Consider the following 24944-nt stretch of genomic DNA (forward strand, 5'->3'; position numbering starts at 1 on the left):
GACTTGCTCACGTTGAACTGACTGAAGAAATACTGCTGATACAGACACAATGCCGTGCTTCTCTTCTCACGGTGTGGGTACTTAATCCTCTGTTCAACTGGAGAAGACCGCAAACTCTACTTAGAGGATAAAACAGCTGTAACTGAAGCCCTGGCATTTACCTGGGTGAGGATGACAGTGCTGCTTTCATAATGTTGTCTGAGTAGTTGTCAACTGGAGCAGATTTTTCTTGTTATAAAGATTTAGAGATTATTCACTGTAAACTTCATATTTCAAGTATTCAAGTGAAGTCACCTGAATGAATTATAAGGTAAGTGTTACTGTTTCCAGGACTGAAGATGCATTGGTGATACTGTTTAGCAAGTCATTCCAACAGTGGGAGACAATTGCCAGTTGTCGTAATGGGTCTTATTTTTATTTGGTCAGTCGCTTCCACAGCTGTACTGCAAAGAAAAAGTATGCATGCTAACTACAATAACTGGTCCACTTTTTTTTTTTAATTTCACTGTGATCTTTTCTTAGGTAAAAGTGATCCTTTCTGTGTATTGGAGCTGGGAAATGACAGTCTTCAAACGCACACTGTTTACAAGAACCTCAACCCAGAGTGGAACAAAGTTTTCACATTGTAAGTGGATTGCTTTTGAAAACACGCTGAAATGCCAAACAGTTAGCAGCTTATCTATAAAAGCTATTGACTTTGGAAAAATACAAAGGTCAAGTTAAGATATGTCATTTTTTCATAGTCAGAAGAGGATGTTGGAGAAATATCAAATATAACTCAATTAAAGCATTTGCCTTTTACTAGTTCTTGCATGGAGTTTATTAATAGAAGTCATTAAAAGAAGAATTACTGTGATATTTATAGGAAGAATCATGACTAGACATAATGGAGTCATATCTGGATCTAAGAGATAATATTATAGAAAGTGGAGACCAGATACTCATGCCTACATTTTCCGTAATTTAAAATAAAATGTTTCATTGAACCATGGTAGAATACCTCATTTAATTTGTAAGCAAGCAGAAAATTAGAGCTCACGTTGTTCCTGTTACATCTTATGAATTTAAACTAGTCAAAGATTGCTTAACCCAAATAAGAAGCTTAGATTTTAAAGATAATTAAAGGGTGCATTTTTAGGGTGACTTCATTAGTAACAAAAAGTGATAGTTATTGGCAGTGAAATTTTTTATCTTCCTTTATGCTGACAAAGATTTTTGTGAATAACCAAGTGGGATAAACGTCCCCAAGATTATAGTAGTCTGTGGAAAAGAAGGCAAATGTGAGGGTTAGCAATTGAGCATTTATGACACTTACACCTGTCCATTGGAAGAACAGTTTGAGAATCACAGATTTCTTGCAAAAGCAACATTCCAAAACACTAAGCTGAATGTGAACGCAATAAAAAGTATCTGATCTCTTTGATTGAAGTACTTTGCTGGATTTCTGTTTAATTCATGCATGCAACTGAATGCGTGTCTCTTGGAGTCTTTTTCTTTCTCTGTCTGTTCTCAAGAAGCTTCCACTCATCATTGTTTATTCTGAGATTGTGCCAACAGATGAGTCTTTTTGGATGTTCAGCCAACAAAATAAACCTATTAAGAATCCAAAATAATTTTTTAAGAAACGATTTGTTTCTGTATTTCCTGAGGGTCCCAGAAATGTCAGCTGTGGACTATCACTAACTTTCTTACTGCCGTTTCATAGCTACTCTAAGCACCAAATCCACAGAGCCAGGCAGGCGCTCACAACTCTCTTCAGATTTTTGTTTTTTTTTTGATTTAATTGAGATCAAACACCTTAAAAGCTGTTGATGATTTAGATTTCTTTAGGAGCAGAGTGGATTGTTCTGAATCCATTTCAGCTGGAGAATTCAGTAACACCAGAGAGCCCTTCCCACCGTATTCAGATTTTCTGCAACACACTTACCTGTATGACACATTTTAAACAGTATTTTATATCACCGGTAGCTGTATTGTGTGGAAAATTGTAATGGCATGTAGAGGAATATGGGCAGTTGCTGAAGTGAGGGGTTTTGATGTAATTTAATGACAGTGTCTTGTAATCAGTGTGTATCATGGTAGTTTGGCTGCCACCAGTGGGTCACATTGAAGACCATCCTGTGGCTGCTAGCTGGCAGGACACCCAGGTGACTTTTAGGTCCTGACTGCTTCACGAGGAGCCACAACATGGTGTTGCAAGCAGAGGGACCAGGAGAAAACTGCTCTGAAACAGCCTTCTGGGCAGAATGGCTGCATTCAGTTAAATAACAGACACACTATATACCACGTGCCTTTTTCTTTAATTCTAGCACATGGGAAAAGGAAAAGAGATAATGAATGCATCTCATAAGTCATCTCTGGTTACCCAGGATTTCTCAGGCACGCATATAACTTTTCTCAAATGAGACTCTGATTTATTAACAATCTGATAAATGCTCAGGATTGAGTGCCTGCTGCAACATTGGTCAAGCGTTTGCACTGAATGGAACACAAATATTGTACATTTGGCCTTTAATTAGGGTTGTTAGATTTTCTTAAGTAATTGGTTTTGCTAGTATGTTAAAAGGAAAATAATAGCTCAAGTCAAATGAAATTATGTAAGGTTTGTTTCATGGATTATTTTTCTTGTATACTTACTGTCCTGAAGCCTAGTTTTGAATTCAGCCCTGGACATCCCGGTGATCAGATTTTTCTGTTTGAGAGCGGAGTTCTACACTCTTAAAATCTATATCAATGCACAGAAAATGTCACTGGTAGTTGTTATTTTCTTCACCTAGTTATGTGACTACAACACGAGGGCAAAGCTTGGGGAATACCCATCATTTGATTCAATTTTTTGGAATTTAATTAAATGCTGGTTTTATACTCCAAGGTAATACAAACTTAATTAGTAAAACAGTGTTCTCAGATCTTTGTGGAGAAGACTGTGCATGTATATCGAATATCATTTTTCGTCTGTGCTTTTCATTACAGCCCTATTAAAGATATTCATGATGTTCTGGAAGTGACAGTATTTGATGAAGATGGAGATAAACCCCCTGATTTTCTTGGAAAAGTTGCCATCCCTTTGCTGTCTGTAAGTTACCTTTGTCACGTATATCACTCAAACATTGGGAGCAAGTTGCATTTCTTTTCCCCTCTGTACGAAGCAACACAGATTTGGGGATAAACAGTTTTTGTGATCTATATGTGCCTTAGTTGGCAGTGTTTATAGTCCTCCTTAACGTAACAATCATTGCCAACCCATTTTAGTAGAAATTTGGTTGATTGGAAAGAAAATTGCTGAAGTGTCTGTACTTCATCAGTGCTATCTGCTGTATAGGTTTGAAAACATAATTGAGTTGTTCTGTATGTTTCCACATCATCTTCCGAAGGTAACGTTTTATGCATGTCTTTGTTCTGTCTTGCTTCTTTTTGCTCCAAGAAAGTAATTGCACATCACAGTAGGATTGACTAGAGATAGCTGTTGTTATTGGCACAGCTGAATAAAATTACCTAAAAGGGGTGTTTTCTACTCCACAGTGCTTTTAAAGACTGGTGGCTTTTGTTCTGTAAACAAATATGTGAAGAGTGAACGCTACCATGGGAGTATAAAATCAAAACTGGAAACAAAGCAAGCTCAGGGGAAAGTGGTTGCTCTGGAGATTAAGGAGAGTTAAAGCTTTTTCAGAAATGGCCAAAAAAGGCCAAACTAAAGAGAAGGGAACATGAAAGGGTCATTAAAAGACATTAATAGAGAAATGGGGAAAAGCAGCTTTGTGTTCGGTAAGACTGATTTAATTTGGAACAAGGCTGGTAATAATGGAGTAAGTAAACCAGATCAAGAGGATGTAAACAAGTCTGTGTATTTGCAGTATCACAGAAGATTCTAGTAAATTTTGCAGTAAAGTTTGGGAATAACTTTCTAGACTCTGGCTTGTGTTAAATCAATTAGGTGGGGTGAAAGGCCTCAGGGGACCCTTGTGTTCATATCACTCCAGTTGTTGTGTAAGCACATGTTTAACCTCAAGCATGGGGTTTCCCTTGAGTTTTGAGGAATCAGCGTTTTGTAGACAGTTCGCAATGGGGAGGAGGCGGTGTGACAGGTTTTATGCAGCGAGTACTGTGTCGAGCCCTGTACGAACATTCACGCTTGCAATGTATAACATGATATGAATGATGCGTGTAGTAGTGTGAACCTTTTGGTAATGCACAGTGTGATGCTGTGGGTAATAGCTCTCTTGAATAGGCAGCCGGTGAATCCTGATTGAAATTATAGAGCACAAAATTGCAGTATTGTTTAGAAGCATCCCTGTGAAAGCATATTCACCTCTGCAGAAAGGCTGGTATACATCTCATATTTAAGACAAGAGTTTTTGAGTCTTAAAGGTGGGCGGCTGCAGCAAAGGCTGTATTGTGGTAACAGGTTAGTGGGGGTCCATCCTTGCAGAGTCTGGAGAAATGGGAGGTTTCTAGAGGGAAAGCAAAGTCCCATTAAATCGAAGTGGACCATATAAGCCCCTCAGGGTCAGCTGAGAAATAAATGGGCACAACTTAGGTAAGACCAATCAAGATCAGATAGGGGAATTTGAACTACAAGTGTTTGATGTTTCCAAATAAATAATGAACTGCCCAGAAAGCTCTTGAACCGTTTTAGAGAATATGATCCCAGCTTAAAGAATGCTTTATAGTGGTAAAGAAATAAGCTAATGTGCTCCAGTTTTGTTATTATTTTGTTTAAATATGTATATATCTTGTGCATGCAAGTTAAAAGCGGTGTGGCTTCTGAATCCCTTCAGGAAAGTGTGTTTATTTTCATCCACCATGTGCTTTTTCTGAGCTGTTCTGGAGTCCAGAATGTGGGCACCCTGGGATTTTGGGGATAAGATATGTGTAAACTGCAGGAGAGACTGTGGGATAAATACTGAGCTTTTGTTGCCACAGTGCTGCACTCAGGAAGCAGTGCCAGGCAGAGCTTCTCACCCCACCAGTACACCCAGAGACCTGGGTGCTGGCCTGACTGGAGTCACTGCAGATTAAAAAAAAAATAATAAATAAAATAAAAAAAATAATAAAACCTCTGTTTTGGGACTTTATAGAACAGCCTGAGTCTCCAACAGGGGAGAAGCCCATTCAGCAAGGTGCATCTGTATGCATTTGATATGAACATACCTACGTTCAAGCTGCCATGTGCTCTGCAGTACTCCTCTCCATGCCTTGCACTGCAAGTATATATTTTTTTTTGAGGCTGGGGATATTTTAGACTGTTTATCTATTTTAGTGGCTTGAGTTGTCAATATCTCCAGTTTTAGAACAATATTAAAGTCAGTTTGGCATGAAGGATGATTTGATGTTTACAGGGAGGAAAACTCTTAACATCTTTTATTCCATTTTTGATCACTTTGTTAATTTTTCCCAAAGTCCTCATATCTCTGATGTTACTGGAAGAGAGTGGCTGGAGCAGCTGCTCTCCTGCAGATCCAGTGCTTGCCAAATGGTCTGCATGATCGGCAGCAGGCTGTGTGGGCTCACAGTGAGAAGATGTTAGATTTGGATTTTCTGTTGATTTTATAGGCATTTGTCAAGTATCCCTTAGGAAGCATGTAACAAGGCAGAGAAGGGGAGTCCATGTGTGTGGTAACGTCCAAACTCTATTCAGCATAGGTTTTTTGTCCAAAGTTTGAGACAAAAAAAAAAAAAAAAATTGTTTATGCTTTCCCTTGCCAACTGATTTTCTTCCTTCCCATCCAAACTTCTCTGCCTCCTATTTCAGTCAAATATAGTGTAAATATATTCATCTCTGCTTTTGATTAAAAACATTTTGCACCTATTAACTTACTCTGCTCGGACAGAGAATTGCAATTTTCTAAGCTCTTTTTCTTGAAATGGGTATTTCAACGTATGTTGTGATTTTCACTATAAATTTGAATGTATCCTTTTGAACCATTTAGATAAATATACTGAAAGAGAACAATAGTTAAAAACTTAAAGAAGTCTCACAAATCATACAGGTTTAATTCCTCCTAGGTAGTCAGGTGAAATATTTGGCTTGCACTAAATTGTCTTTTGAAAGTAGAAGTGCATTTTCCGCCACCCTCCTGATATAGTTAAAAATGCACCAGTTTGAGTTGTGAGCTGTCAGCACATGAAGTAAGTTTACTTCAGGAATTGTTCATGGATGACTACATTTTCGTAATGATAAATAACCTTCAATAGAATATATGTTGGAAGGATATGAAGAGTTTAATTTGATGGAGAACTTTGGTTTAAATGTGTCCAGAAGTCTTGCACTGGCATTTTGCAACCATGCGCACACCTTCATCATTACATTAACATTAAGACACAGATAATATTAATGCACAAAAAATCTTGGATGGTGACATTAGGTTCATGCTTTCCATTCACCCTTGATTGTGATCTAGGTTTATGGCATGCAACAAGTAAGAAATGTAAAAAGACTAGGCAACATGAGAAAAGCTTTAAAGTGTCAGGTGATGAATAAAATTTAACATTCTTTTAATAGGCATGATGAAGCAATATTGGATGAGTGCATTTGCTTTGCTTCTCATACAGCTCTATTAATATGTGCTGCAGACGCATTGATTTTGATAGCATTACATTGAATTTGGAATCTTCTCTATTTGCAGGTAGGTGGGGGACAGAGAGAGAGCGAAGTAGTGTTTTGCCTTTTGTTATTTCAGGAAGATGAAATACAAATGCAGGGCTTGCATCTTACTTTTCCATGTTAATCAACCTGTTGCATTTTTTTTCTTCTGCCTTTCTTTGTCAAACTACTCTACTCCTCTAGAGCATGTATAAGAGACCTCATCTCAAATCCTGTTCACAGCGCCAGATAGCCACATTTACAGAAGTGGTGTTTACACTGGAAAAGACACAAATTACCGCTACCAGGATATTCAACAAAATGGAGCACTGTCTTGCCAAAGGTGACCTGTAGAGTCAGGCTTGCCTAAGTTTTGGGAAGAGAGGATGCTTTCTCAGAAACTGGGTGATGAGAGGGAAGATTGCATACACCACTGAACAGATCAGCCCTCTGTGTTAGAAATTCAAGATGATACTGGGAAATGGGGAAGAAAGGCAAAAACTTCATTGATTCAAGAAAGGAGTTTGGTAGGTTTAGAGATCTTGTAGGTTTTAGGGGTCTTGAACTAATTATCAAAGAAGTCCTTTCCATCTCTGTGTTCATTTGTGCTCTAGATTTTACTGAAAGCAACCGTGTTTCCCTTTTTAAGGCTCCATCTTTTTTGTTTTACTTCAGGAGACTCCTATCTCCTAGAAGGCTGCAAGTTAGTGGGGGCATGGAAGCTTATGTGCTTCAATAATTTTGAAAGCAGGGTATATCAAATATCTTTCTACATAAAGACCTTTGAGTGAAGAGTTGTGTTGCAGACTGGAATGTTTCTATCTGCTGAATTATCAGCTCAGATTAGACTTCAGCTTCACCTTTTTTTCAGCAAACAGGAAGAGGTCTCTGAAATGTTTTCAAGTGCCAAGCAAGGTCGGCAGCCAGCGATACAGTGAAAACAACTAGCATGACTTTTGCAAGCTAAATTATCTAAAACGTGGCCTGGATTCAGAGAACAGGCACCTGCCAATTGTGATTACTTAGCACTTGACCATAAGTGTACGGCCTTTTGCAGGAGAAAGCTTTAGAGTTTGAGAGAACAGTGAAAGTGCTGCACTTCCATCACACAGGTAGCTATGGAGGGGGTTGTCTGTTCTGATTTTTACCCCTCTCATGAATCAGAAATTTTAGAATGCTGGTAAAAAAAAAAAAAAAAAAAATCTCTTCCAGAGAAAAGGACACTATATTTCTGGAACGAAATATTCTGCTTTGACCATGCACTTCTCATTGAAAATTGTATTGACAGGGGAATGTCTTTTTTGAGTACCACTTGAGATCTTGGACTCAGTGGCTTGTGCTCCTGGGGCTTTCAGCATCTCTTCACGCTGCCTGAAAGCCCATGGCTGTCTGCTTTCAAATAATCAGCTCCATGCACATTTAGTCTTTGGACATCAACCCTATGCCAAGATTCCACATTTCCATTTTACTTTGGATCCCACAGAAGGTTATTAAAAGTGAAATGTTTGGGGCAGAGTTTGGGATGAATGAATGGGTATTTCGTATAAAAATCTAATCAACATACATTACAAGCCTGAGGAGAAACAAAAAACTCTTTCTTCATGTCCAGGTGGATCAAATATGTACTTTGCTTTCATCTTTTCCTGGGGAAATATGTCCTTTGATAAGAGTAGGTGTGTGTCTATTACAAGACAGCTTTATGTTATTCAGGGCGAACGGTATGACATTGTGCATCAGCAATGAGCTCAAGCAGGAATATCAGGGGTCCCAAATGCTTCAGATGAATTACCCTTGGAGAGTAGCCATTACCCTTTCCGCACGTCACGGGTGTTGATGTACAGAGGTTTAACCCAGCATTGTTCTGTCAGGTCATCAATATATGACACTGAATCTGCATCAAAGCTGGATACAGAGTGAAGTTTTCTTAAAATCAATGTAAAAAAAAAAGCCACTAAACCATATTTCTTTGAGACAAGAGCAATGAAAAAACACCCTTTGCTGCGTAAGGGTCCTGTCTTCTCAGTGTTTTGTGTCATATCAATCTCAGCTTTCGCTATTTCATTAAAATTCCCAAGCGGTCAGAAGGTTGTTGCTTAATAGATTTAGCATTGGCTGGCTACATCAATACTGTGTTTAGTCACATTTGTTTTACTGGGGACATCTGTGGGAAGAGTTTAGCAAATATATTCATTCACTTGAAAGGAACCCGGTGCACTTTGGGCCTTGACTGTGCTGCAGTCTCATGCACCTGAACATTTCCTTCCAGCTGGAAGAAGGCAAGGCAAGTTGAAGCACTGCCAGAGGTTGCCTCTGTCTGAAGTACACAAAGAATTTAGTTTTTCTTCCAGCTGATGATATCCTTTGCATGGTCCTGTATGGGGAAGGAACTATGATACAGAAGAAAGTGTGAATTGCTCTGTTAAAAGATGGATATTTTGTCTTTCTGAGTTGCTTCAGAACATGGAAGTGCCCCAAATATCAGAAATTCTCATGGGATAAAAATGGTGACTTTTTTTTTCTGATAGCAACCTTGCACAATGAAGCATGTGGGGTGAGTGCTGGTGTCCTCATGTTAATCAAGTGGTTATGGGCAGTCTTGGTGGTTGGTTGAGCCCCGGTATGTTGTGTGCTATTAATAAGCTTTCAAAGAATGCAGTCATCAGTATTCCATGAGGTTATATATAATATATATATATATAATCATTAATAAAGGAATTATATTGATAATGTTTCTTCAAGGATCTAACCTGTAGGTATTTTCACTTTTAATTTCAATATTCTTTTTCATTCCATAGTTTATCTTTTTAGATAAGTATAGGTAAATATTCACGGTAAAGGTAATGTATTTTAGACACAGCTATCAGGACTATTCGTTGAGTGAAGTTTGAATGAGATCAGTTACGCAGTGAAAGATGTTTGGGTGATAGAAGAAATTTGATCTTTCTGAATTTAGGTTCATTCTAGGACCCTAGCCCAAGCTGCAACATTTGCTCACCTTTTCCACAGCTGGAGAGAACATTTAAGCAGTCTTTGCAAATAGCAGAGACAGGGGAAAAGTACCCAGAGAGGAGAAAGAAATGGATCCAAAATGAAATTAATATGACTGTCTGCCTCTTGAGATAGAGGGAAATGTTGAACAGAATCTGAACTCTGGACTATGAACAGAATACAATGAAAATGTAGTATATTAAAAGCTATTTTGGATATTTTTTCCTGGGCACAGTTGAGACATGCCACCGATCTAATCTCCATGCAGTCATGGATGTTAGTATTACCCTACACCTTTTGCTGAACCACACTGGATTAGCACATTGCCAAAACTCTGAGAGAGACTTTTGTTTGACTTTTTTCAAGGTTTTTTCTTTTTGTCCAAATGAAAATGCAGTGGAGAAATGCCATGAGAAAGAAACAAAGAAATGTTTTCTCTTGTGCTTTTTTTTTTTAATCCTGAAGGTCAAAAGCTAGGAGATCTGTATGAATGTTTAGTCTTAGACTGAGTTATAATTGCACATCTTTTACTAGACAAGTCAAACATTTAGAAATAAGGATGCCAAATGGAGCTGACTGCAAAAATGGATCTGCACTGCAATATTTTCTGCCCTGTCCAATTTCAAAATAGCAGCAACAATAACGACACCATTTAAAAAAGTTTTCCAAGCAAGCGCCCATTTTCAAAGAATGATGGAGATGGAAATTTTGTTGCTGATTTGAAAGTTACTGTATGAACACACCTATAGACACACCCAAAATGTTTGATTCAGCTCCAGTTGTGCAAATGAAAAATATCCAAAGTCAGAAGCATTTTTTTGAGTGCAGAATGCTGTTTTGCTAGACCTTCTCAGTAGTGACAGCATGGCTTTTCCTTTTTTCTGTGAATTTAGCATCATGTGAGATGTCTTTCCTGGTTGGCTATACTCTTGAAGGATATAAATATATTCAGATTTCCATGTGTTCTTACTCCTAAGGTATAAAAGAATTTCATCGCAAGGATGAAAACTTGTAAGAAATGTTTGTAATCAAAATACACTGTAATTCATTCACCAAATTCATAAGTATGGAGAATCCAGAATTATGATATTATGATATGTGCCTGGACACTTGCATCTCTGCAGAAACACTGCTGGGTACAATGCTGGTGGCATCCCCTTGGATGAAAGGGATAATGACCTCAAGCCAAGTCTGTTTGGCTCACTATCTCCAACATCAGCAAATCCAATTTTCAGTTTGGAAAATTGATCAAAGTCTTCAATTTACAAACAATTTTTTTTTCTTTTAAAACTATTTTCCCCCTTTCTGGGTGTAGAAATGGGGAAACTGTTGAACAGGTAGAATCCTTTCCGATAGGCGGACTATTTTATGTGGTAGTTGGCTTGAGAACCTTCTGATGTCTGTCTATCCTAAAAATGGGGCTAGGCACTTCTGCCGATTTGCTGCTTTGAGACTGCAGGTTATCCGAATAATTTTTTGCCTGCTACTTTCTTGGCAGCATCCTTTGCCTCTAACCCTTTGTGTTCTCTTGCAGTGAAAGCAGAGGAGGTTCACGATCAGTTTAGTACAATGCCTGTTATTATTGCTATTATTAAATAGACCCTACAAATGGCTGGATAACTCCCAGCATCCCATTAAGCAAAAAAGCGTTGGATGAGAACACAGTAAAAGCTGGAGTTCCTGTTTGGACACCGCTGAGGATGCAAACTTGGTCTTTATGAGAGCCCTCTTCCCTTTCGACCGTTAGCCAGGAAAGCCATCTATGCTTTGACTAGCTAATTGGTACAGAAAGGGTGGAGCAAGATTGGGAAGGAAAGTGACCTTTCCCTTGTCATGTGAAATCACTTGGTTCCCATTATAGCTTTTCTTTTTCCTTACTCATTTCTGCCATGGTTTATATGAGTACCTCTTCTAAATGCCAGAGCAGCAATAGCCATTTTAAATATGGTTGCAATTTCATGCCCCCAAATTTCCTCCGTTATCTTTAATCTTTGATCATTACAGTCCCTGAATGTAGCTTTTTGGTAAGCTGCAGTTTTTTATGTTACTGCTGTTTAGAATTAACTGGTCTGCTTCCTAAAAAGCCAAATGTTTAATCAATACATATCCTACTGTGTATAATAAATACATTTCTGCCATCACTTTTTGAAGAGAGAATGCTTTTGATTTGAGCCAAATAGTTTACAAAATGGTTAGGGAGTTTTTTTGGTGTTGTTGTTGTTTTTATAGACATTTAATATGATAGGGCCAACCGGCAGATTAGAGCATAGAAATTGTATTGAAATTTGGGAGTGGGGTGGGGGAGAAGTCTTTTACATAAATTTGTTAATTTTGAACATTTGTTACATAAACATTCACTCCACTTAAGCTGATTAATTTCTTTGGATTATGTTCGTTTCCTGGGTAATAATTTGACAACCTTGCAATAAACTAAGCATTAAGAAGCGGGTTCATGTACTGGAGCATGCAGTAGGTAGGCAAGTTGTTGTCGTGGCTCTTTCTGAACTTTGGAAGAAAAAATCCATTTTCAACCTGTAATAACGGAGGCTGATTACTTCCCATCAACTCACTGGCTTCCAGGGCAGAATTTTCAAACTGGTTATTGCGTGCGCTGCTCTACTATAAAGTACAAGGTCTGTAAATTAAAGTTGGACCATAAGAGATTTAATCTGCAATTTTATAGGTCTCTAATCCAATGGTCATTTTGTATTTCAGGCTCTGAGTATATTATCAGGGTTTGGGGAGGATTTTTGTGCTGGAGTGTTTTTCTCTTTTTTAGTAGTGTCTTTTAAAATTGTGAATTACAGCTGGGAAAATATTGATGCTTTTTCTTCCCCCAAACTATAGATCAGAAACGGTAAACAAAGTTGTTACACGCTGAAGAATAAAGACTTGGAACGTGCTTCAAAAGGAGTAATTTACTTGGAGCTGGATGTCCTATTTAATCCTGTGAGTTAAAATATTTTCTCTTTGCTTATCATTTGTGTAAGGAATGGGGAAATGTGTGAACCTGGTAATTGATCCTTTAAAAGCAGTAGCCAAGCAGGAAAAGTTCCGTCCTAACTGCATCGGGGTCACGGAGGGCTGTTTCATACCATGGGTGAGGAGGTATTGGCACATCATAACCTGATAGCCCATCTAGGTGGATGGGACAATTCAGAGGCACTTTAGGACTTAGAGTGACCACAGGAGTCTTAGGAAGGAGGTGTCAATTACTGTGCACCAGGGCTTCATTTGCAGCAGCCAAAAAAGGGCTTAATGTTTAGATTATTATACGTTACTTTTAACACCTACTTCCTCCCCAAAAAGCTGACCCACGATGTTCTCTTCCCAGGGTGTTGACAGGAAAATTAATGAGGCATATACATGCTGCACTTAGTTTTTTAGGTGGCTGAGTCAGTCTCAATTGCTTTTGCCCTCCAGCCGTTACTGAATTGAATCCTATTTATTAAGGCCATTGTGGGCTGTACTGCAGCTCTGCTTTTGCTGGCCCTGTGGTACCGTGATGCTGGTCAACAAAAATGACCTGGGGAGCAGGGCTGCTGCCAAGTGTCAGGCAGAGAAGTTCAAGGTTCTTACACCTACAGAGAATGTCTAGGATTTTAAATATTAATTTCAATTCCTCTGTAAGATGTCCCCTTGGTTTCTATCACTGCACTTCTGAATGCCCCTTAAGTGAGTTCAACCTTGCCCAGTTGAACTCTTGCAGACTCCCGTGGGTTGAGGATTGCACGTGCATGATGGAGTGGGCCCCTATATCAAGGGGCATCACAACTTTGGGGGTACTGTTTGTGTTGTCACTGCTCTTCAGGCCAATAGATATGTGCCAGGGTTGCAGAGGGTGTCACTCTATATACCTGGCAGCTCCTCATAAATCATGCACAGGATGAAAAGAGAAAGATCCTGAAATAATGAATTTAAGTGTGACTTTTTTTTTTTCAGGTAAAAGCAAGTATTAGAACATTCAAGCCCCGAGAAAAGCGTTTCACTGAAGAGAACTGCAAATTTTCTAAGAAGGTAAAGATTGTCTCTGGGCTAAGCTCTTGTGTTTGTTTTTGGAAAGATTTGAGTTGCTGTAGCATGGTTGCAAGAACAAAACCTATTTATGCATAAAACACTGAACACATGTAAATTCTGTGTATTTCTGTATATGTTTAAAGGCTTGTTTGTGTTAACGCAGAATTGCTTTCTGATCTAGTTTGCATCAATAGTTTTGCTTTGTGCTTCAGAATAGGGAAAATGATAGTTGTGGATGTTGCACAGTTCACGGCACCTAAAGCAAAACATAATCTGTATTCCTTTCTTTTGGGAAGGATAAATTAGGTGTAAATTAGCCAGTTAAAATATCCATAAGATTCTAGAATGATGGCTATTATCCTTTTTAAAATGTGATCGATAATAAGGCTAAAATTCTCATTTATTTCTATGGACTAATCCAAAACATATAGAGAAGAGGTTCTGTGTTTGGATTAAATTCTTTTGAGCCCTTCTCCTCAGACACTGCTATATTATGAAAATTGAAAGGGAGCAAAGATAGGTTTCTGTTACTGTTCTATTTAGTTTTGGCATCAAGTGCTTTTTTTTTTTCTTTTTTTTTCCTCCTGAGGGATAAGGAAAATCTGGAAGGTATGGGTGTAATCAGAAAGCAGACAGGAGCTGGAGAGTGTCTCTGAAATAGAAGCTTTATTTGTAATATGTGCCCTGGCATGCATTTGTAGCTTAAATTATCCCTGTTTCTGAAGCAATTGTAGGATATTAGTGTTTGATTAAACACCTCTTCTCCTTCCCTCCTCCCACTCAATATTTATCAGATCTTATCGAGAAATGTTGATCGTGTGAAAAAAATCACTATGGCAATATGGAATACAATACAATTCCTTCAGAGCTGCTTTCTCTGGGAGTCCACAGTAAAGAGCATGATAGCATTTGTGGTAAGTGGATTTCTTCTTTTATTGCATGAGGCTAAGTGATATAAGATATCGAGTGTTGCCGTGCCTTCCTCTCCACCAGCGTAAAGCCATTTATCGTTTACTGTTATTGGTATTTTGTAGCTACATGGCTGCAGGGTGTACAGATTTCAACGGCAGCCAGGTCAGTGTTTGGCCTGCTGGACATGGAAATTAGACCTTCAGAAATAGTCTGCTTTTTTGCTTGGTTCAGAGGCTCTTGCTGACCTGTGCTCAGGACACCTGAGTCAGTGTGCTTGGTGACACCACCCTGTGAAGGTCTGACCATGTGACTGTTCTGGACCTTTTTAGAGCTTGGAAATTGGACGTTAGGAAAGGAGGGTGGTGGTGGCCAAGAGGGTGGATACCAGCTGCAGGGAGATATCTTTGATTTGCGTGATGCACTGAGCTGATGGTTGTTTTCCTATCCATCTTCCCTTGCAATGGTGAGGCACTTAGCTACAGGTTATCAGTGTCTGCTTTGCATGCTGCCACCACAGAGTATGCTAAATGTCCCCATGGCACAGAAGAAGCTCTCCTGATGTCACCAGTTACAAATTTATTCCCATGACCGTCACAATACATTGCTTTTAAAGAAAAGAAAAAGAAAAAAAGGGAAAGCCTGGTCAGTGCGATCTCCCCTCTGTGAACAAAAAAACAAGTTCTTCACCTGCCTGTCCCACTTTTCAGTCTTCTCCTTTTTCCTCTTGGTAGTAAACACACCATTTGCAGTTTTCTCATAATCCACTCAAGCACAAAAAGGTTTTGCCTGGTTTTTATTCTGCGGTGTGACATTTTCTTCATGCTTGAAATGTTTGGCATGCCATTAAAGGTTGCAAAATCATTTTGTGGTGGTCCAGCATGCAAAAAGAAAGTTTCTTTTTTTTTTTTAGTGTTGATTAAGCAAAATAACAGCCACATCTTCAATATTGCTCCTCCTTTTACTGTCTGTGAATTATAAGTCACTTAAAGGCTCTTTTGAGGAAAACACTTCACAGTGTATTTGCTACAGATAAGTAAAGTGATTGAAAGAAAATCAGAGCAAAGATGGAGCAGCTGTCTTTCACCCTGCAGATTAGAGGGATGGTGTGCACGTAAGAGTAGGTAGGACGAGAGGGTCGGTTCTCTGTATTTTTTCTGCTTTTGTTCAAAGCTTATTTAGATCATATCTAGCATTAATGGTTCAAGAGCTGCTGACTAGTACCGTAAAGTGTTTTCTTCACTGAAGAACAGAGATGCTAACTGATATACTGTAGGATGCACATAGTTATACTGAAAGTGCTAAGAGGAAGAAAACCTAAATCAACTTCACCGTGCCCTTTAGGCCTTAAGATGATGGTTTTCTTCAAACACATGGAGCTGCTGTGCATGCATATTTGTTTGCAATATTGGCAGCTCTCAAATCCTTCTCTTTGTACGGCATGTAGGAGAGTGGAGTCGCTGGTACCTCACTAAAGCAGGTATGGCTGTTCAAGGGAGCTGTATGGTTGTGCACAAGGGAATTGTACGGTTGTGCACACTGTGCTGGAAAGAGGTAGGGATGTAAAATCCCAGCGCCAACATCCTGCCATCACCATTAAGCAGGAATCTAAGCACGTGCTTAAGAGATTTGCTCAATTAGGAAACAAAATACTTGTGAAGTTATAGCTCTGAAGTTCAGTTTTCTAAACTTCGGAAAAGTTTGTAAGTGGTAGAGAGGCATTAAAAAAAAAAAAAGGTGGGCAAGTGAGTCCGCAGAAAAAGGAATTAATTCCAGGTGAAAACAAAGATGAACAAAAAGATGGAAGGTTACAAATTACAGATGTTAACATCTTTACTGGGTAACATAATGCTCCTGGTTTCCTACGGAAAGTCAGTAGTGGGACAGGAATAAAAATACATGACTAAGAATAATAAGAGCAGATTTCTTCTACAAACCAAAAGTGAAGTGTATTTGATTTTTTCCACATGGAAATAATTCCACTCAGGCATTTATAATGAAGTGCTAATTCTCTATCTCTCACTATTTCCAGTATGTGCGTTCATAATTGTGAAAATATGTACACAGCGTGATAGGTGCAGCATCTGTACTGCCCTGCCCTGAACTTGTAATCCACAAATAAAAGGTGTATTAAAATAGGATTGTTTTAAAATCATCATTCCCCAGAAAATAACATCTATATGCCTTCAGTTAAAGCTTAAAAGCTTAGCCTGTACAATATTTGTCCTTGCTAACATCCTGCTTGTATCTGACATTCAAAACCAGAGGCAGGGAAAATGCACAAAGCCCCTCACGCATGTGAACCTTATTTTCTTAAGCTATCAAACTGAAAACACCACCAGATGGAAGAAAATATTTTTAAGAGATCATCAGAGCATTGCAATAGGCAAGGACGCAGACTCTTACACCTTCCTGTTTTAGTCTTTATTACAGTGCACCTCCCTCCCCATTAGTGCTGACAGCTTGCAAGTGTGACAAGGACATTTGCTGCTACTTCTGGGTGCGCAAGAGAAAAAGGACAGAGAGGAAACAGGACAGTGCAGACAGGACACAAGTGAATGAGAAAAATGCTGTCACCATGTTTTCCTTATAAGATGCCTCATCCCAAGCTACGCTGCTTTTTTAGTTTGTATTTGTGAGAGTAGGCAGTCGACGAACTCGAATAGGGTTTTTGTTTTGTTTTATTTTCAGTACAGAAATGAAATCATACTTTTCATCAGCATTTTCAGGTTTAGAGGTTTTGGAAATAGGGTTGAATTATGTGAGGAGAAAAACTAACATTCACTTTCAGTGAGGCTTGCCCTGTGCACAAAGTGATTAGTCTGAGTTGTTTTGCACAAGTGCTAGGATAAACGTGGTGGGTCAGAGGAAAGTCACGTGTAGGCTTTCTGGATTATTTATCTTGTAGACTTAATTTTTGCTCTGGTACAAAAAAAAAAAAAAGCCAAACACAAATGATACACTGATAGACATTGTGTGTACCCGAGAATATTAGCATGTGTGGAAATTGTTGCTTATAGTGTTCTTATACTGGGAGAGATCTTAAGTCTTTGTCCGTGTACTCTCTTCCTTCTATTCTATGAGCATACCCCTCAAAAAGGGCTTTTTTTTGAACATGCCCAAAAGCATACCATAAGATATCTCTTTATGGATGTTCTTGTGCGCCTGAAAATCTCCATATCCTACCCTGGACAACTTGCTCCCCGTTTCCAGAGCAAATATTGTGGTTTTAGCCTCATCCTCATCACTCCTTCCATTTGTCACACCTTTCTTCACTGAGACATTGCTTCCATGTTATGTTAATGGTGTCCAGAAAGCTGCGTGGTGAAATGTGCCTAAGGGAACGTCTGCTTACACGTTGTCTTGTGTATCTGTGTGATAATAAGCTGTTTGTTTTTCACTCTCGTGCATATGAAAACTTGTAATACCTTTCCAGTGTGTTTTTAAGCTGAATTCCTGCTCCCTCCTTCCATATGCACACTCTCCCTACCTGCTCTGCTCCCAGTCTCACCAAGTCGGTTGTGGAATTTAAGTCCATAATAAGAACTGAATCGTTCCTACTGCACAATATGTATTTTAAAAATATTTTAAAAGTTAATTTTAGTCACAGAATGATTTTCATGAGGAATTATGCATCATTGCACATTGTGCTTGTGATTTTATACAACATAATTATACCTTCTATTGACAGTTTTCCTCTGCATTAATGGTAATTAAGTCATTTAATGAAATTACAGTAATTGCATTAAAAAAATCTATAATCTGGTGCAAATTAAAAGGATATATCGACTGGAATTTTTACTATCGTGTTTTTTTTAATAAAGTTTGCATGATAGCCACGAGACATTGACAGGATCAGGCAAACAATGGGAAACCAGCCACCAGTGCACCTCCAGTGTGACTGGCAGCGCTCGCTGCTGGTGTGCTTCAGGGTCCCTGCACACAAACCCACGCCAGCATCCTTCATTTTTACTGGCAGCGTGTCCCCCTGCATCAGGTTCAGGCCTCTGCAAAGCAAGGCTGCTGCCAGGGTGGGTACAGGTGGAAGCAGTTTTTCAGGCTCTGCCCTAGCTGGCAGCCAGACAGCGAATGCAGCAAGGGCAGTATTTATTTTATTTTGCAGTGACATTGCAGGGGGGCCGATAATTCTTTTAAGATGGATTAGTACCAGGAGGAAAACATGATGATGCAACATAATGTAGTCAAAATGTGGAGTTTCTGGTCAAACTGCCTGTAGTTATTGAATGGTGGGCAGCAAGGAAAATGGTAGGCGTGGGATTATTTTGGAGCAGTTTGGGCTTCCCAAAAAGCCAGCTGATGCAAGAGCAGGGAAGCCCTGGGGCTTCTGGATGCTCTCAGCAGAGCTGCTGGGAGCTGTGGATGCAGCAGCAAACCCAAATTTAAGCTTTTGAGCTCCTTGCTGCAGAGGTGGGATTTTGGCACCCTTCTCCGGTTCAGAGCTCCAAAGCTTTTTGTAAATTCTGAAAGAGCTGGAGGATGCTTACTTTTTTGGTGCTGGGCTCTTGAAGTGTGGGAACTGGAAGCCGTGAGGAGTCATGGGGTGAGCTGGGTGAGGCTGCCCTTTGCCAGTTTGCCTTGGTCCTAATCTAGGATAGCAGGGAGAGAGAGTTGAGACAATGAACTGTGCAGCCCATGAACTTCTGGGCATCTCTGCTTATTACAGGATTTAATGTGCAGCCACTTAAGCTTGTGATATGAGAGCTGGATCTGAGCCCAGCTGAACTCATCTCATAGAGGAGACACCAACTATCTTACTAGACATGAATAATTTTTAATCCCTGTTGAGCTGGGCTATATTTATACTGATGATTTAAAGACAAAAGGCCATTAGCTTGTTGACAATGTCCTCTAAAATCACTAATTACACATCAGTAAGAGGGAAATGTTTTTTCCCCCCTCAGGAAAGATGTTTAACTCAAAATCTAAGCCTTCTGGAGTTAACATGGAGTAAATCTTTCATTCTGCATGTGGACAAGCATCTTCTTCATGTTTTGCCTAGACTTTTCCAAGCAAAGCAAAATGTTCCAGCCCTGTTTGTACTGAACGTAATTCAACACTGGCCATGACAACAAAATACTGGTAAAACACCCAGTTTAACTCGTGCTGTTTTGCAACACAGCGGTATTTTATTTACTTATTCTTTTTTTTTTTTGGTGGAAGGGAGTTTTAGATCAATAAAAGGAAGTGTTTGGGGCAAAAGTTTTACAGGGAACATGTGAAATCAATGGAGAAAAGAGAACAATGAAATCCGAACAATTTAGGATAGAGAGCGAGTTGCCAATCATCCCTTGGACCTCTGGCCAATCAAGCAGAGGGATAGAAGATAACTTTCAGTGAGACTTTACTTCTGAATTACCAGCAGATAGTAACATTTTCCCTACAGCGAGAGGGAGGAAGATGCTCTCTCACATGAGCTTCTGTATTTCTTCTTATTTGCCCTGTGAATTTTGAACAAGCAGTTCTCTGATACAAAGCACAAACCGCCCCACCATTACTACATGCGTAACTGATGAGAAGGGTATAGTCTTTATTTCTCCTTTTTTTATCCTCATAGCTGAAGATGATATATATATCATTGTTCCCAAACTAGTTGGGAACAGCATTAAAGTAATGGTAGATTAAAATTTCTCCACATTAAAAAGCTAAATAAAATGAATAGATGCAATCCTAAAGAGAGAAGAATGAGTATTCTTCAAACACTGAATAGGGAACTTGGAAAAAGAAAAAGCTTAAAAAAAAAAAAAGTAAAAGAAAAGTAGTAATGCAAAAGATATGGTACTCACTTCCGCTTTACTGTAGAGCTTTTGCTGTGGGCTTTTCTCAGCCCATTTGCAGCTTGTGCTTTGCTGCAGTTTTAAAGAAGCAATCGGAAAAGAGATGAATGCAGGCCCTTTTTAAATAGGAAAGCTGAGAAATAACACTGATGCAAAAAAAAATAAAAAAATAAAATCTAGACTAGAGCCAGTGCTGGAAGAGCAGTCAGAGGCAGTGTGTTGAGAATTTGGCCTAGTAACTAATTCTTCAGAGTCCCTAACATTTCCTCTGCTCTTTGCCTCTGTAAATCCCTGGCAAAGTCACATCTTTAAAATTATTGTCTTGAACTCCCGTGAAAAGGCTGGATCAGAGGTATGTTTTTATTTCAAGCTATTATATCCCTGTAAAAGCATTTTTCTAATGACAGAGGAAACGTTTACATCCTGCTTCCTCCACGTTGCTCATGCCACTGCCTGTGAAAATTCAACATTGTGCATGCAAAGCTGTTCTGAGCACGTTACCTGACACATGCAAGCAACTGCTCGGATGAGAAACAGGCTTCTCTGGGCAATTAAAGGAGATGGTTTTGCCCTTCTCCCAGCAATTTTACATTTCCAGTATTATTCTTTTGTGGTTGAGGGGAATATGATTTAAGCTTGAGATCCCGGGCTTTGCTTTGCTGCAGCAGTTAAAATTCCTGGAATAGCAACAGTAATATTGATGATGCTGAGAGACACACAGCAAAGTAAACACATGTTATTTCCAGCTCTTTAAAAAATGCAAGAACAAACAAGGACAAAGTTAATAGGGAAATAACCACTTAGAAGCTTGACAACACTATAAACAAGGCTGAAAAAACAAAGTTTGAAGCTTTGGAGCCAGGGTGAGATGGAGCATAGCAGCGACTGATACCCAGATCCTTTTTTCACTCTAAAAAGGCTAGGTGGTCTTATGTTTCTAGCTCAGGAGTTCAAGGATTTGCTTTTTACCAGTGAAACGTTCCAGAACAAAACAAAAACAACAACAGACGTTTTGCATCTGAGGAATAATAGTTTTTTCCTCTGGGCCTGCTTAACAAGGCACCCTGTAAAGCAAATCCCTTGCTTTTGGGGTTGAGGATCTTCGATAGCAGTGCTTTCTGTGCTGTGAATGCATCACATAGGAGCAATTCCCTCAGCCCTGGTAACAAGACCCCCAAACCACTGCCTCTCACTCTTTCTGTAATTGCTTTGCATTGTTTTTACTTGATGAATAAAGCCTTATAATACGTCAGTTGTGTGTGTCCTGGAGCGTTCAGGTAAAAGACCAGTTCTGCCAGAAGAGGTGCGTTTGTACAGTTGGTCAGCAGGAATGTGTATGCAGGCATCCAGTAAAGAATTAAGGTAACGAGTAAGAAATTCAGCTTTGTTATAGTGTACAGATATATCCTTAAGTAGCACGTAGAAGGTGCCTGTATTAACGTACAAATATCTATCTAGCTATCTGTCTCTAGACCTGAACTAGAAATGTATACATATATAGTGTATGTATATAAAAGTGTTTGTGTATATACATATATAGTTTTAATCTGTTTGGCTAATGACAGCTCACAAATCCAACCCCAAATGAGCAAACATTTTTGTTTAATAAAAAAAGAAAAAAAGAAAAATGGCCCTTTATAGCTAAAACCTGAACTAAATGCATCTGAAAACAATTCTGACTGGCTTTCTGCTCGAGTTGTGACCTGTTGGAGAACTCTGCTCGGCGCTTGCGTTTCCAGCTAATTTGATATTGCCTTTTTTGTGGCTGAAGCTTTGTCATTTGTTTCTAAGCTGTCATTTTTATTAGTCTCCCTGGCTGATCTTTTTGGGCTCTCGTCAGGTGGTGTATGTTCTCCATTGTGTGCCTGGTCTTGGCAAGCTGTAGGTCCTTTTATTGCCATATGACGTGGGCGTGCTTGCAGCAGTAGCCTGTAATTATACCCACCACAGGTGACAGTTACAAGAGAGCTTTGGTAATAATTTTAGCAGCCTGATCTGATGTTTATGAAGAGAGAACCCTCTTTGTGGTCTGGCTGGAGTTTGCTATATTGTATTGTACTTTAGCTGTTTGATTTATGAAGCCCTTTCTTTTTTAATATATAACGTCTTGTGTCTTTTAAAGTTCTGAAGTTTTGTTAGATTTTTGTTGCTCTTATATTGTTTTGTACGTTTAGTACGTATTTTTGTTTTATTTTTGTCTTTTATTTTGCTTTGTCTGGCAGGGTAAAATTGTACTCTCACTTGTTATTAGTTTTATTTGTATATTCAGCATTGCTGAACTCGTTTTAAACCTCACGTTAGCAGATACATTGTGTTCTCCTACTTAGGAGTCTAGGTAGAGAATAGCCTTTTGCTCTGTTTTTTTTTTTGTCTTTAAAAAAAAAAAAAAACACAACAAAAAAACAAAAATGAAAATGCTATTTTATAAAGATCAGATTTGCTATCCAAAAAGGTGTCATGGGTTCTGTTACTCTCAATAGATTTGCAAAACTTTCATGTGCCGAAGGGTTTTTTTGGTCCTGATTCTTATTGCTGTGTTACAAATCTCCAACCCAATGTTAGGAATTTGCTGCAAAAGATCTGCCAAAGACTCAAATGCATAACACCTAAAAGTTGGCTTTTCTCTTTTGTAGTTTTTTTGCTGTTTTAGCTTCTTTAGAGGAACTTCAAATTAAATGTCTAACATTTCCAAATTTGTGAGAAAGCAGTAATTTGTAATTCCTATCAATTAATTAATAGGACAAACTACAGGAATTTGTTACCATTTGCCAGTTTATCTGGTCCTAAAGACATGATACTGCATATCAGGATCCAGTCACTTATTTTGCCAATTTGCCTGTTGCCTTTCCTGAAAGCTCACTTTATTAACAGGTTAGAAATTATTTAAATGAAAGTGAAATTAGTATTTCAAGCTTAATGAGGACTACATATGGGCAAGATTCATATTAAACAGGAGCGAGACAGAGAAACTACTTGCTCACTGCTACTGGAGATAACAGAATTTCAGAAGGTTTTGTGTAAAATTCCCAAAGTTTGGCATGGATGTGCAGTATGAAAACCGCACGGGGAAAAGGTATCCAGCTCAGCCCAAGCAATTACTGTTCTTGTTTCTTGTCAGAAAATGGTAGGGAAAAAAAAAGTAGGAAGTCTGTGGTATCTATTAGGAAATAAAATTTTCATTAGAAGTTAAAATTCTTTTGCTGTCTTAATGTGCCGCCCCCTCCAAGAACCCAAGTGTTCTGATTCTCCTTCGGTCCAGATCTGCTTGGTTTTGTTTCATTCACATTACTTTGAGCTGGCATCTCTTATAAAGTGCTTTAAAACACTCAGTTTTACAGAAAGATTTTAGGCATTGACTATTACCCCCTCTGTTATCAGTGGAGCAACCCTATCAATACTTTGTGGTTTTTCTTCATCTTTTTCTTTAAAAAAGACAAATGCTTTATTTATAACGTTAACTTAAAACAGCGCATTTCCTGGAAATAGGCAATTCTTATTCTTTTAAAGCGAGGGAATAAGTCGAGACATGTCTGTAGGTGGTTTGAGTCACTGCAAGTCCATTTACTTCAGCAAACCTCTGTTATTTAACATTAGTTAAAAATTTCTATCCTCTGTGGAACAAATCCTGCTTGAATATGACTAGCAGGTTTTCAGAAGAGGAAGAAAAATCCTGTAGGTGGCGATGGCCTCTCATGAATGAGCCAGCTCTGACATTCATGCTTTTGTCAGATTTTTCTGGCAGGTTTTCTTTTTCTTGCTTGAACTATTTTATTTTTAATTTAATTCACCAGTTCTCTCAGCGCTAATCTAACACTAGTTGCAGAAATGTTGACAACTGGAAGAAATTTCATATTTGAAGGTAACGCAACATTTTGGCTTTTATGATGGAGACAGATGCACCTTGAGGGGTTTCTCTTAAAGCATTCTACTACTTTTTTTTTTTTAAATGAGAAAGAGTTGGATCCTTTGCAAGATCTGAAATAAGATCTGAAATAAAAGAGGATTAGTATAGAAACTACAGAGCAAGGACTTTTTTTTTTTTAAGAAGCCTGTTTTACTTTCCTGCACTAGCAACTAATAATTGATTTGACTCAGAGGTTAGTCTTAAGCATCTGGGAAGTTCTCGGGTGTTGGACATAAGGTTGTTTAAGGATAGCAGTAGTAATAAAAGTACCCCACAACAGAATAATTCTGTTTTTTAGCATTCACTGGGGAATAAAGCTGGAGCACTGGTCTAACTGTAAAATCCCAGAAATCTGATTTAAAAAGTCTGTTTTATTGATTGTTAATAAATTTGACTACTGCCACAGTAAAGGATTACAATGGCACCAGTAGCATCCCTGAGACTTGATCTCTTTCCCCACCGCTTCATTAAAATTAAATATATTAGTTTTAATTGTCAATCTACATTTTATTCAAGCTTAGCTTGGTTTCAGGTGCTTTTTTGTTTAAAAGACAGTGCTCTAATTTTGAGAAGTGTTAATAAATATGTAAGACATGTAGTGTTTTGTACTTGTCTAATATGTTGATTTATTTGAGCCTTAACTTTACCCACGGAAAGCTAGCACGTTTAATGAGAGATGAGTGTGATATGTGAGCAGAAGTGTCCACAAAAAATACATACATAAAAATAACAAAGCAGCCTTCATGTG

The 24944-nt window shown here is 38.7% G+C and overlaps 1 protein-coding gene and 1 long non-coding RNA gene across 30 annotated transcripts in view; one reads left to right on the forward strand and one right to left on the reverse strand.

Moving 5' to 3' along the window:
- LOC308201104 overlaps window positions 1–24150 on the reverse strand; it is a 31199-nt gene extending 7049 nt beyond the window's left edge. The window contains exons 1-2 of one of the 3 annotated variants that reach the window (XR_013956059.1): window positions 20302–24150; window positions 162–294 (exon numbers count right to left, since the gene is read on the reverse strand). This is a non-coding gene — a long non-coding RNA (uncharacterized lncRNA). Of the gene's footprint in view, window positions 1–161; window positions 295–1315; window positions 2968–19002 lie in introns of those variants that run through there. The other 2 variants (XR_013956060.1, XR_013956061.1) reach the window with 2 other exon arrangements.
- MCTP2 (multiple C2 and transmembrane domain containing 2) overlaps window positions 1–24944 on the forward strand; it is a 154187-nt gene that overhangs the window by 92738 nt on the left and 36505 nt on the right. For all 27 annotated transcript variants that reach the window (XM_080607888.1, XM_080607886.1, XM_080607883.1 and 24 more), the window contains 5 exons: window positions 523–625; window positions 2974–3076; window positions 12419–12520; window positions 13514–13588; window positions 14383–14502. In XM_080607888.1, coding sequence (XP_080464014.1) covers window positions 523–625; window positions 2974–3076; window positions 12419–12520; window positions 13514–13588; window positions 14383–14502 — 503 coding nt within the window. The remainder of the gene's footprint in view (window positions 1–522; window positions 626–2973; window positions 3077–12418; window positions 12521–13513; window positions 13589–14382; window positions 14503–24944) is intronic.

The sequence above is a fragment of the Anser brachyrhynchus genome (assembly GCF_964034855.1).
Source record: "Anser brachyrhynchus genome assembly, chromosome: 11".
Classification (NCBI taxonomy): domain Eukaryota; kingdom Metazoa; phylum Chordata; class Aves; order Anseriformes; family Anatidae; genus Anser; species Anser brachyrhynchus.